This window comes from Mastomys coucha, unplaced genomic scaffold (genome assembly GCF_008632895.1).
Source record: "Mastomys coucha isolate ucsf_1 unplaced genomic scaffold, UCSF_Mcou_1 pScaffold22, whole genome shotgun sequence".
NCBI lineage: Eukaryota > Metazoa > Chordata > Mammalia > Rodentia > Muridae > Mastomys > Mastomys coucha.
In genome coordinates this window covers 249,695,260-249,708,115 of record NW_022196905.1, presented here as the reverse complement: position 1 = coordinate 249,708,115, position 12,856 = coordinate 249,695,260, and the positions used below count along the sequence as shown (strand labels likewise).

The 12,856-nt window shown below is 45.5% G+C and overlaps 1 protein-coding gene across 6 annotated transcripts in view; it reads left to right on the top strand.

Moving 5' to 3' along the window:
- Wdr59 (WD repeat domain 59) overlaps nt 1-12,856 on the top strand; it is a 76,111-nt gene that overhangs the window by 20,666 nt on the left and 42,589 nt on the right. For all 6 annotated transcript variants that reach the window (XM_031341465.1, XM_031341464.1, XM_031341462.1 and 3 more), the window contains exons 4-10: nt 719-804; nt 2,356-2,436; nt 4,608-4,645; nt 5,794-5,882; nt 8,351-8,467; nt 9,802-9,879; nt 12,163-12,319. In XM_031341465.1, the coding sequence (XP_031197325.1) occupies nt 719-804; nt 2,356-2,436; nt 4,608-4,645; nt 5,794-5,882; nt 8,351-8,467; nt 9,802-9,879; nt 12,163-12,319 (646 nt within the window). The remainder of the gene's footprint in view (nt 1-718; nt 805-2,355; nt 2,437-4,607; nt 4,646-5,793; nt 5,883-8,350; nt 8,468-9,801; nt 9,880-12,162; nt 12,320-12,856) is intronic.

Genomic DNA, 12,856 nt, shown 5'->3' with positions numbered 1-12,856 from the left:
AAATCCACCTGCCTCTGCCTCCCAAGTGCTGGGATTAAAGGCGTGCGCCACCACTGCCCGGCAGTTTTGCTACTCTTATGAATTCATAATGTAAATATTTAATATGCAGATAGTCTTAGGCAACCCCTGTGAAAAGGTCATTTGACCCCCAAAAGGGTCACAACCCACAGTTTGAGAACCACTGCTCATGAGCAACTGTAGATTTCCGTGCCTGACCCTTTATGATTACTATTGTTTGTGTATGTACATATGGATATTTGTTCCTGCTTGTGTGTGTGTGTGTGTGTGTGTGTGTGTGTGTGTACATGTGTGTACATGTGTGTAGAGGCCAGAAGTCACTATGGGATGTCTTCCTCGGCCATTTTCCACCGTATTTTTTGAGACAGGGTCTCTTACTGAACCTGGAGCTCACTAATCTGGCTCAACTGGGAGGCCAGTAACCCCCAGGGTTTCTCCTGTCTCCCCTTCCCCAGTGCAGAAATTCTGTACCCAGCTTTTTATATGGGCGCTGGACATCAGACTCAGAGCCTCATGCTCGCTGACTAAGCTATGTTCCAGTACTTACTGGACTGTTTTTTAAAAGCCGAACCCAGAGAATCTGCCATAAAGTCAGCTTCTGTATGACCTCACCTCCTTTACCTTAAGCAGTTAGGTGAGAGCTGCCACCCCAGGTATGTGCCGAGCCACTCAGTGTCTTCTTGTCTTTGCTTCCTCTCAGAGTAATCAACGGGTCGACCTTTATAAGTGGAAAGATGGCAGCGGGGAAGTTGGCACAACCTTACAGGGGCACACTCGAGTTATCAGGTAGGCATTGCTCCTGGGCAGCTCCTTGACCTGTCTCACTTCATCACAGTCCTTTGATGAATGAAAGGAAGATGCCACCCTCTTCTCATGGTTGACCTGCTGTGTCGAATTTGCCCTGAGTAGCCACCAGGGCTCAGACTTCCAGGCAAAGTGCCTACAGATAACTGAGATCACAGCCACTTAAAATTTAGAAAGTATAACTTGGCTTCAGCCCAGACCAAACTACAGGGTCAGAACTGATTTTTGCTGCAGGAAGGAGAAACTGAAAATAATGTTCCAGCCGGGCGGTGGTGGCGCACGCCTTTAATCCCAGCACTTGGGAGGCAGAGGCAGGTGGATTTCTGAGTTCGAGGCCAGCCTGGTCTACAGAGGGAGTTCAAGGACAGCCAGGGCTACACAGAGAAACCCTTTCTTGAAAATCCAAAAATATAAAAAAAATAAAATAAAATAATGTCCCTATTTGGTGTCTGTAGTGGCCAGGATGCCAGGACATACCAGGCAGCAGCCATGGATGGATTGCCTCATGGGGCTCCTGCTTCAGAGTTGCCTTCCACATGGGGCTTTCCAGAGTGTTCCTTGATCCTCTTTTCTACAGGGTTGCTATTTCCTTTTCCTGGAGAGTACTAGCAGGGAGTGTGGGGCTGGGGGAAGTGACCTGGAAGTGATAGGAAAAGTTAGCCATTTGAGTGCACACTGAATGTCTGACCCAGAAGTGATAGGAAAGGTTAGCTACTTAAGTGTACCCAATGTCTGAGGATTACTGCCTTTCCTGGGACTGAGGGTAACAGGCAGGAAGGAACAGTTTTGTTACTGCTTAGGACGGTTTACCCAAGGCTCCTGTGCTTGATAACTCAGGGCTCACTCTGTGCTTCCTCTTTGTTTTGTCTGTTTATTCAGAGAGAGTGGAGAAGGAAAGAGTAGGGAGAGGAAGAGTGGGATTTGTTAGGGGAGGGGAGGAGCTTATGTTTTATTTGTCGTTATTTCTAAAGCTTAAGGGCAGTTTAATAGAGTTGAAAAGAAAAGCTCCAGGGTTAAGGTTAGGTAAGCTGTGATCTCACAGCTGCCTGGAGGAGGAAGATGGAGAAGAGGAAAAGGCTTTTTGGGTTAAATCTGCATGGAGGGTCGGCCAAGTGCTGTGGGGAGGGGAACTTTAGGGAAAACGTGTTTAGAAAGAGATAAAAGAAAAAAGAAAAGGAACTTAGGCTTGTCTGGGTCAAGACTCAGAAAAATGGCAGGCTTGACAGAACCTTGCTGTGGCCCTGTGGCATCTGCGGCATCTGCCTCTGTGCATGTTGTAAGGTGAAATGCCCCATTTCTTTTCAGGAGCAGATAGGATTATGGCTGGCAATAATAATTCTAGGGAGAAGGACCTGAGTTTCTTTCTCAGCTCAGTTAACTCTTGTTCACTGGCACAGAACTTTAGTGCCTTGCCCTGAGCCGTGCTAGGAGGCACATTGTGAAGACATGAAGCCACTAGAAACTGAATTTGTTAGTGCTTTTGAACGAGACATTGAAGCTCTGTCTTTCTATTGTTCTGTTTGTCTCTGCCAGCGACTTGGACTGGGCAGTGTTTGAGCCAGATCTCCTGGTCACCAGCTCTGTGGACACCTACATCTACATCTGGGATATTAAGTAAGAACAATGGAAGGATGTGGCCCCTTGGTGGACTGCTGAGAACTTTATTAGAGCTTAAGTGTCTTAGTTTGATTCCTGTGGATGCAGATCCTAGACCAGGATGTGAGAGCAGGTATGGTAAGAGGTAAGAGAAGAGCTGCTGGGATGAATAAGGCAGGCAGTTATAGAAGGCAGTGAGGAGACACCGTCCTCAGCTTTGAGGGCCTAGGAAGCAGGGGACTGCAGGCAGAGCTGATGGCTGCCCCTAGAAGTCTGAATGCCTTGGCTCTTCAGGCTTGTCAAGGTTCTGCAAAGCAGTCTTCAGAGGCCAGGCAAATCCCTTTGGCAAAGCAGCACAGATGCTGGCATTTGCAAGTCAAGCTGGTCTGCAGAGAGTGCAAGTTATGAGTTGCTAAGACATCTGCTTAGCTCTATGGCTCAGTGAGGCTTCTGTTCCCCTACTGTTGGGATAGGATAGGGTAGGGGAGCTAATGGCCTGCTCATATGGTTGCACTTCATAAAGTAAAGTTAAAAGAGCTCCCGGCCTGAGGCCTGCCTTATCTAGGAACAGCCCTTTTTGCTGATCATTCCGAGGTGCCCATCTGTATATTGGAGGCCCCCTGGCTGCCAGGTCACTGCTTCCCTTGTGGCAGGGACTTTGGTTGTTTTACCCCATGAGCTGGGAGTGTAGACAGGTGACAAGCCAGAGATGGAGGAGGACAGACTATTCAAACCACCAACAGTGGTCTGAGGCAGTAAGATGAGTGCATCTGGCCTGACTAAATATAGCCGCCTTATCTGCAGACCAGCTCTTAAGCCTGTGGGTCTCAGGACAGCACCTGAGGAGAAGCATAGAATTCGGAAGTGAAGAAGAGAGACTTCAGCAAATAGAGAGTCCTCAGGGAGCCAAGGGACAGGAGTGGGGAGTACCTCTCCTATACATACAGCAAGTATTTTCATTATTTAGACACTGAATTAGCTCATCATGGTGGCACATGCCTTTAATCCTAGCACTTGGGATGTAGAAGCACGTGGATCTCTGAGCCTGTGGCCAACCTGGTTTACAGAGTGAACCCCAGGACATCTAGGGGCACACAGAGAAACTCTGTCTTGAAAACAAAAATAAAAACAAACAAACACAGAAAAGAAAAAGAAAAAAAGGAAAAAAAAAAGATGCTACTCCGAGTTGGCATTATTTAAGTTACACCTTGATGTATGAGGTTGTTAAAAAAAGTTGGCAACAAGAAAAGATTTTTGAACATCTAGTGACCTAAAAATTAATTCAAAATCAAACACAGAATGAATCTGAGGTATTTTGATTTTATAAAACCTGTGAGCCCCAGGGCTACATAAAAATTTCTTAGTTGAAAATGGAATGTTAATTTGGGAAGTTTAAGAACCAATAAATAGTGAGCTTTCTTAATACCAGGGAGCCACCTGCTTCTCTCATATGTCTCCGTGGAAGTTACCCCTCTGACTCTGTAATCGACTGTTGTACTTTTTTATATCTGCAATAATTATTCTTCACTAAAATTGCAGTGACTTGTATTTGTAACTACATTATCCTGAAATTAGGATTGTCTTACAAATCCTAAACTTTACACTTAAACAGCTCTCCATTCTCTCCAGCACTTGGACCTAAGCACTTACCTATTTCCAACTGCAGTTCCAGTTTCTGTTTAATGAGTCTGACTGCCTCAGCTACCTTCTATAAGAAGGTAGTTCTTGTAAGGAGGGATTCTGATTCTCTATTTGAGGCAGGATCTCACTATTCATTATGGCTGGTCTGGAACTTGCTATGTAGAGCAGGGTAGCCTCGAAATGTCAGCGATCCACCCGCCTTCGTCTCCTGCATCTTGGACTTACAGGTGTGTGTCTCTGGCCTGCACAGGATTCTGATTCTTACGGTCTCTTCTCCTATCACACACCACACATGGGCTACTTAGGCTGTGATGAGTGCTGTAATCTGTCTCTGGGATCCACCTGACTGATTTGAAACCCAGGTTTTCTTATTTGAAGTATCTGACAAACAGATCTCTCTCTACACAGTTTTTAAAGGTTCTTAAAACACTGTTAAGTCCAAATATCCCTAGAAGAGAGTACCAGAGTGTGAGCAGACAGTGGAGTGCACTGTCTGGCTCTTGGTACATGATGATGAGCATTTGACTTCTGTCTGATTTCTGTTTCAGAGACACAAGGAAACCTACTGTTGCCCTGTCAGCTGTAGGTGAGTGTGTGTACCCTGACTTGTCCTTCCCAGTTCCTTCCTATTCATCCGTCTCACTACTCTAACTGCCCACCGCCCATGCTCCATTGTGGCTGAATGGAGTTCTAAGTCCCACAGTGCAAGATGCTTGCTTCAGGAGACCTGACCTTGACCCAAGGTTCTTACTATTAGCTTCAATAGTTGTCACCATATGTTCCATGTTGTTTCACCCTCATTCCTTTTGTGATTATTTTGAAACTAAATATGGGTATTATATCACTTAATCAGTACTTTACTATGCATTACACACACACACACACACATACACAGAATCTCTGAAGGCTGGAGAGATGGCTCAGTTGGCAAAGTGTTTACCTTCCAAGCTTGGACACCCCAGTTTGATCCCCAGAACTCATGTAAAATAAGCCAGGTGTGATGGTGTGTACTTGTAATCCCAGATCTAGGGAGAGAGAGACAGGAGGATCACTGGGGCTCACAGGCCAGCAACGCAGCCTCATTGGTGAGCTCTAGGCCAATCCATGTCATCCTGAGTCCGTGTGCTCAGTGCCAGTGGCCAAAGTTAACTGTGTTGATGGGGAGATGACAGTCAAGAGGGATGTGTAGAGCGGGGCGTGGTGATGCACAGAAGCAGGCATAGCTCAGTGGGTTCAAGGCCAGCCAGGGCTACATAGTAAGATCTTGTCTCAAAAACAAACAAACAAACAAAGGAAAAAAAAAAAAAAGGAATGGGGGTGGTATACAGAACATGTGTGGTCAAAACTGCCCAGCCTGGAGTTGATTCTAAAGCTTGAATTAGTGTTTCCCCAAGACTATTAGGTAAAAGCAACAATGACAAAGTAGGGTAGGAGGGGTTAGAGCGAGCGGAGGGGTTAGAGCGAGCATTGAGGATCTCCTGGCATCACCCAGGAGTCAGATTCTTATGATAACTGTGTTACCAACCTAACTGTCCACACCTGCTCCCGTAAGAGGCTCCTCACCCCCACTGATTGTGTGCCGTCACCTGTGGATTTTCCCTTGGAGATTATTTCCTCCAGAGGGGACTGTGATCTTGCTGCTACGTGTTAACACGCAGATTAAAAAGAAGTTGTTTGCCCTCTGCCTCGGAGGCATAGAGGGCAGCCACTCTCCCATGTTGTTTTTCTTTGCAGCTGGAGCCTCCCAGGTCAAATGGAATAAAAAGAACGCCAACTACCTTGCCACCAGCCATGATGGTGATGTACGGATATGGGATAAGCGAGTGAGTGACCTGTCCCTTGTGACCTTTCCATGTAGTTGGTGTTCAGTTCCCCTCAGAGGGTGTGGAGAGGATGTTACTGAGTCCCAGGACTCACCTCAATAGATTGAAGAGTCCTGTGGGCATGGCAAGTTGTCGCTGTAACCACATGACATTTGCTTCTCATCTGAGTTGCTGTTGAAGGAGGGTGGAAAGTAAGCCCTGTGATCCGTGGTTGGTAAAGGTGCCTTGACCTAAGGTAGATCCCTACTTTGCTGCTCCTTGTTAGGACATCAGGGAAGCCACTGCAACGACTTTCCTGTCTTCATCCATTTGCCTGTTTTGTCTCCCTGCCAGGCTTGGAGCTTACGTTGTAGTCTGTGTAGACCAGGCTGGCCTAGAACTCACAGCCACCTGCCTCTGCCCATAGAGTCCTGAGATTAAACATCAGTGTTGCCATGCCCAGCATGCTACCCCCTCCTGTCCTCTCTCTCTCTTAAGACTCTTCTGCTGTAGGGATGCCTCCGGAGTTAAGAGCACTGTCTACTCTTTGTAGAGGACCCAGGTTCACTCCCTCATTCCCAGGATCCACATGGCAGCTCACAACCATCTGGAACTCCAGTTCTAAGGGATCTGACACTCTCCTGTGGCCTTCTTGGGTGCTAGGCTTTCATGTAATACACTTACATGCAGGCAAGACACCCTCACATAGAAAATAAAAATAAACAAACTTTTCAAAAGAGAGGGGGAACCTTGAAATCACAATCCTTCTGCTTCTGCATCCTGAGTACTGGGATTGCAGGTGTGCCACCACCACACCTGGCCTTAGCATCCTTGTGTTCAGAATCAAGATAACAATAGTGAGTGTGTCATTGAGGTCAAGCCTTTAGGACCTGCTGATTGTAGAGAGTGACCAACACGCCTCTTGTCTCTGTCCCTGTTTGTAAAGTGAAAGCTTTGCTTTGGGGCCTCTGCCATTTTCAGTTCTTCCAGCATAGATCTCTGAGGCAGGGGACTGATTATGCTCACCTCCTCCTTTGTGTATTTTGTCAGCCTCAAATAGCCTCATGTTCCATGTACCAATGAGCACTCAGGGGTTGCTGAGTCCTGTGTATAATGGAAAGTCACTTGGGAGTCTGCTGTCTTGGCATTAGAGTGTGGTGGGTGAGGCTTTCGCCTGCACCCGACTGCCTGCTAGTCCATGGGATAACGACAGGTAGGAAAGTCAGCTCTGCACAATTTGGGGTGCAATTACTGTTCCATGCTTTGTGGAATTTGGGGCTACAGATATTCGGCCTTTGTAGAGAGAGTGTCTTCATGACTGCCCTAACCTAGATGCTGACAGTAAAGTCCAGGTTGTACAGAGAACACCACACATTTTTGAAACGAGGGAAATGAAGCTGAGCTTGAGGGCTTGGGAGTGGTTCATCCAGTCTGCTGGCAAAGGCTGCAGGGCCTGCTGGGGTGCATTGTGTAGTGAGCTGCCTGAAGTCTGCCTCCTGGGGCTCTCTGGGGAAGGAGATTTCAAAAAATCTGGAATGGCCTAGCAATGTCTGGTTTTGTTTTCTCTATCTTTGGTCCAGTCTGCCAGTAGCCATTTTCTGCCTGCCTACCTGCCTTCTTTCCTTCCTTCTTTGACTTTGTGGTTGGTTTTATTCAGTTTATCACATATTTTAGTGTAAGTAAATATTCTTAAAAAGGCGGGTTTGGTCCACATGCCTGTAATCCCAGTACTTACATGTTGAGGGGAGGAAAATTGTGAGTTCACGTAGTTATAGAATATTTTATTCAATTTAATTGCACCCTACTTATTGGTTGAATAAATTGCTTCTGATATTCTAGAGTTCCAGATAACACTGCCATGAATGTCTTTTATACCTGAAGCTTCAGTTGAATTAGCATTACTGCCTTACAAAAGGAAAATTTTAGTGTTTCTTTTTAAACATTTTAAAATTATGTTGGGAGTGGGAGGGAGGGAGAAAAAGAGAGAGGGAGAGGTGATTATGTGAGTTTGTATGCGTGCGTGCGTGCGTGCGTGCGTGCGTGTGTGTGTGTGTGTGTGTGTGTGTGTGTGCATGTGTGTGTGTGTGTAGGGTGTTTTGGAGATCTTAGTACTCAATCACTAGACGACACATGGCTCTTACCTCATGGTTGAGGTTGGGTTTGTCACACTTCCTCTTCTTGTGTCAGAGGGGAACAGAAATGTCCCCTCTGAAAGGAGAAGAAACAGCCATTACTTGTATCTTTTATTAAGATCACACAGCAGGCTGGAGCGGGTAGAAATGAGGCTGACAGGCTTACCCACAGGACATGTCTGGCTCTGGGCAAGTCTTCTGTTGTTGGGTTTATTTGCTCTGAACAAAGAGAGCTGATGAAGGGTCGAGGTTTAACTATCCCCGCAGCATTAGTGTCCCCTTAGCGCTCACCGTTCTGCGGTAGACGTTCTATAGAGTTCTTTCAAACTCAACAAACACGATGTCATTGTGTTGCAGAAACCCAGTACAGCAGTGGAGTATCTAGCAGCCCACCTCTCCAAGATCCACGGCCTGGACTGGCACCCAGACAGTGAGCACATTTTTGCCACCTCCAGTCAAGATAACTCTGTCAAGGTGAGTGGCCTCCACTGGGGCCAGTAGAGAAGCTTTATGTGACAGGTGTCAGGGGTGCATGGTGGCATTTTGGAAGGAAACACGCAGTTTGCTGGTATGCTCCATGTACGTCATGAATGCGTATATATACTCCTTGGGGGTCTGAGCTTGTCAGTCCAGCTCTGCTGACCAGCGGATGGGATGGTGATGAGCTTCTGAGTTTGTTCAGATTTCTTTCCCTCTCTGAAAGTCAGAGGCAGAAAGCATTTAGGAAAGAAACGTTTACGTGAAAAGAACTTGTAAAGAAGCCAGATATATACACAGAGATAAAGTCAAGAGGCTCACACAGTTGTTAAAGCCACCAAGATCATATTTTATCTGTTCATGGTAGCAAGCCAGCAGTTCCTCATTGGATTATCATATCTCTAAAAGTTATGACCTCACACATCAGCATTGACAGGATAGAGTTTTGCTAGTATTCGTTAACTTAAGACCTGCTCAAGGTTTAGGTTCAGGAGCCCTGTCAGTTTTGATTGATCTTAGAGACAGTGTTTCTTCTTTGCTAGTTTCTGTAACTGTGGCATCAGCTATGTACCCTTGATCAGAGTGGTGATGGGGCAGGGTCATCTCTGCTCCACCATCCCTGCGGGTCAGCACTTGGCCACAGAAGTTGACTTAGCAATTTTGTGACTTAATCATCATCATCATCATCATCATCATTTTAATTGGATTTACATAGCTGTAATCTTTTTGGTCCAGCTAGCTAAAATTGAATCCAAGCCTTTCTATGTAAAGGACTGAAAGTTCTCTCTGGAGGTTTGTAAATCCCCTGGCATTGTGCTAGGAAGTGAATTATTTGTTTGTTTCATTTGGGTTTCTGTCCATAATCTCCCAAATTCAGAAAACAGGAACATATCCCATTTTGCATTTGAAAAAGAGATTAGTAGCATCCTGCAATGTTTGTTGTAAAGATTGGGTAAGATTAAAAAGAAAAGTTTCAGTGTTCTGTCTGATGGCTGTGAGTTGTCAGGGCGCACTACCTGTTGTTAAGTTACTTTTAGATATAGAAGTAATGCAGGATCAAAACCTGTTATTTTACCTTTTAGCTACAGTGGTTATTTGATAGGCAGTTGATCCTGTCCTGTGAAGTCTAGAAATCCTCATGCAATGTTGACTAATGCAAAAGGAAGGTTCTCTATGTGTCTGACAGTACCATAGTTATGGAGGAGGAACTAAAAACACACTACTGAAATATTTCTTTGGAGGATGAAAAACAATGAGCTTGAGGGCCATGCTTACTTCAATTGTTGAGTTTTTTAAAATGGCATTTATTTCTCAAACTTTCTGTCTTGTAGTTCTGGGATTACCGCCAGCCTCGGAAATACCTCAATATTCTCCCTTGCCAGGTGCCTGTCTGGAAAGCCAGATACACAGTGAGTGAGCCCGCGTACCTCTTGGCTGGAGTATGCGTTTTCCTGCTTTCTTTGTGAAGCAGTTTCTCCTTCTGTCTTGGTTTGGAGTATGGCGAATGCAGCAGTAATGGCCTTAGGTACTTAGCCTGGGAAGCTTGATAGGTGCTCACAGAGAAGCAGGCTTGCAGGGGTTCTTAGCCACAAAGTAGCTCAGCAGGGTAGGATGGAGAAGAGGGGCCAGGAGGGGAAGCTGCTGAGCTGTAGTAGAAAGAACTCTGGCTTAGACTCAGAGAATCTGGTTTGGGGCCTAACTCCTCCACTTAATGTTTTTGTGGCTTGGGAAAAGATACTTCATTTTAAGCAGTAGTTTTTTCATTCGTAGAGTTGAAGGACACTTTTCACTCTGCCCTTTATATTTTTTAAAAGGATTTTGTATTTATTTATTTGTGTGTGTACCATGCATGTCAGTGTCCATAAGCCAGAAGAGAGTGTTGGAACTCCTGGAGCTAGAATTACATGCGGTTATGAACCTGCCAACATGCGTGCTAGGAAAGGAACTTGGATGTCTGGAAGGGCAACAATTATTTATTTATTTATTTATTTATTTATTTATTTATTTATTTATTTGAGACAGGGTTTCTCTGTGTCGCCCTGGCTGTCCGGGAACTCACTCTGTAGACCAGGCTGGCCTCGAACTCAGAATCCACCTGTCTCTGCCTCCCAAGTGCTGGGATTAAAGGCGTGTGCGAAACGATTATTCTTAACTGCTGAGCCATCATTCCAGCTCAAAGACTTTATTGTTATTTTTACTTATGTGTAAGTATTACTTATGTGTAGGTGCCATGGGAGTGCAGGTACTCACAGAGGTTAGAAGAGGGTGTCAGATCCCTTGGAGCTGAAGGAGGTTGTGGGCTGCCTGCTGTGGACGCTGGGAATGGAACTTGGGTTCTCTGGAAGAGCAGCATCTTAACTTTTGCTGTCTGTTCCAGCCCCCAAATTTACTTTTATTATTGTGATAATATTTGCCATTCTTAAGTGGACAGTTCCATGGCATTTGGAATATCAATCTGCCTTCCACTTGAAATAATGTATATGAATGTCCTTTGTAAAACACAGAATAGCTGGTTATCTACCTCCAACCATTTTTCCATGGCCACGTTGATAGCTGTGAGTCAGAGATAAGTGTATCTCCTTTAATGTCACTTTGAAAGCAAGCACCGGGATGAACAAAGCGACATTTATGCATTAGGCTGTCACCCTGGGCTTTGTGGAGCAAAGAAGATAATTGGACATTATGTTGTTTTGCATCTGGGATCACTTGCCAGGAAATGAGACACTGTTCTTAGGAGCTGACATCTCTGCATTCATGTTTGCTTTAAAAAATAAACATGAAGGTTGGGGAGTGTTATCGGGAGGAGAGGGAAAAGATAAATAGATGTGCTCTTGTGTAACTGTGTTTTTCCTTAAATAACAGTCTGGTTATAAACCAAATGGGCCCTCAGTTCCTCTGCAGACTGGGTTTTACTAAGTGGAACAGCAATCCTGGGGTAATTAAGTTCTTCTTTGACTCAGTGTTGCTCTGAGGCAGTGAGAAGGTGATGCTTCATGTGCATGGTGTTCTGCTGGCCCATCTGCATGCAGATTTTCCCAGCCAGCTTTGCGTATGAGTTCCTGAGCAGTAACTCATGGAGAGTAGATAGGATATGGACCAGAAAGAACCATTCGCTTATGGTAGAATTTCCAGAGTTATCCAAGCATTTAGCTTAGCCTCATTTTTCGTTTGCTGTGTTCCATAGAGGCTATATGTGGTAGACATCATATGATATTTGACAAAGTTTTCCCCAGATGAGTTTGAGCTTTCTATATTTTTTTTTTTTAAAGATAGGTTCTAAGCTGGTCAGTGGTGGTACACATTTAACCCCGGCACTTAGGAGGCAGAGGCAAGTTGATCTCTGAGTTCGAGGCCAGCCTGGTCTACAGAGTAAGTTCCAGGACAGCCGGGGCTACACAGAGAAACCCTGTCTCAGAAACTTTAAAACAAAACAAAGTAAAACAAAAAACCAAAAAGATAGGTTCTTCTTGTGTAGCCATGGCTATCCTGGCCTGGAATTTGATATGTAGGCCAGGCTAGCCTCGAACTTGTGGCAATCCTGCTTCTACTTCCTCAGTGCTTGCATTACAGGCCTGAGCCACCGCGCCTGGTGTCCATCATGGGGCTTCTCTTAATTAGGAACAGTTCCAGCTCTGGTTTGGTTTTGGCTGATGCAACATGGAGTAAGCCCAGCTTCCCCTTCTTGGCCGTAGCCTTTCAGCAACGGGTTAGTGACCGTAATGGTTCCCCAGCTGCGGAGGGAGAACAGCCTGCTCCTGTGGAACGTGTTTGATTTGAACACTCCAGTTCACACTTTTGTGGGACATGATGACGTGGTGCTGGAGTTCCAGTGGAGGAGACAGAAGGAAGGTGAGTGAGGCAGGTTGCCGCTTGATTTTCTTCTGAGCGCTCTCGAACAGCTCTGCCAGTCATGTGCCATAGTGAGGTAGCAGACCGGACCTGGCTCTAGGGACTGGAGGGAGGGCTGTGTTTAACTATAGATGAGTAAAGGGAGTTTGAAGCATTTTCCCTTTCCCTAGTTCTCTTCTCCAGCTTCCATTGTATGTCTCTTGCTCCAGGAAGAGGTTGAGAGGGGCTTTTGTTGAATCATTTCAAAGGCCAAAGACTTTAGAATTTTCCAGAGCCAAGCCATAACAATAGCAATTTTTTTTTTTTTTTGGAAGAGCAGTCAGTCAGTGCTCTTAACCTCTGTACCATCTCTCCAGCCCACAATAGCAATTTGTGGGGGTTGGCTCATGCCTTTAATCTCAGCACTCAGGAGGCAGAGGCAGACCATCTCTGAGTTCAAGGCCAGCCTGGACTACAGAGCCAGTTCCAGAACAGTCAGAGCTACACAGAGAAACCATGTCTTTAAAACAAATAAACAAACAAACAACAATCCTCCTC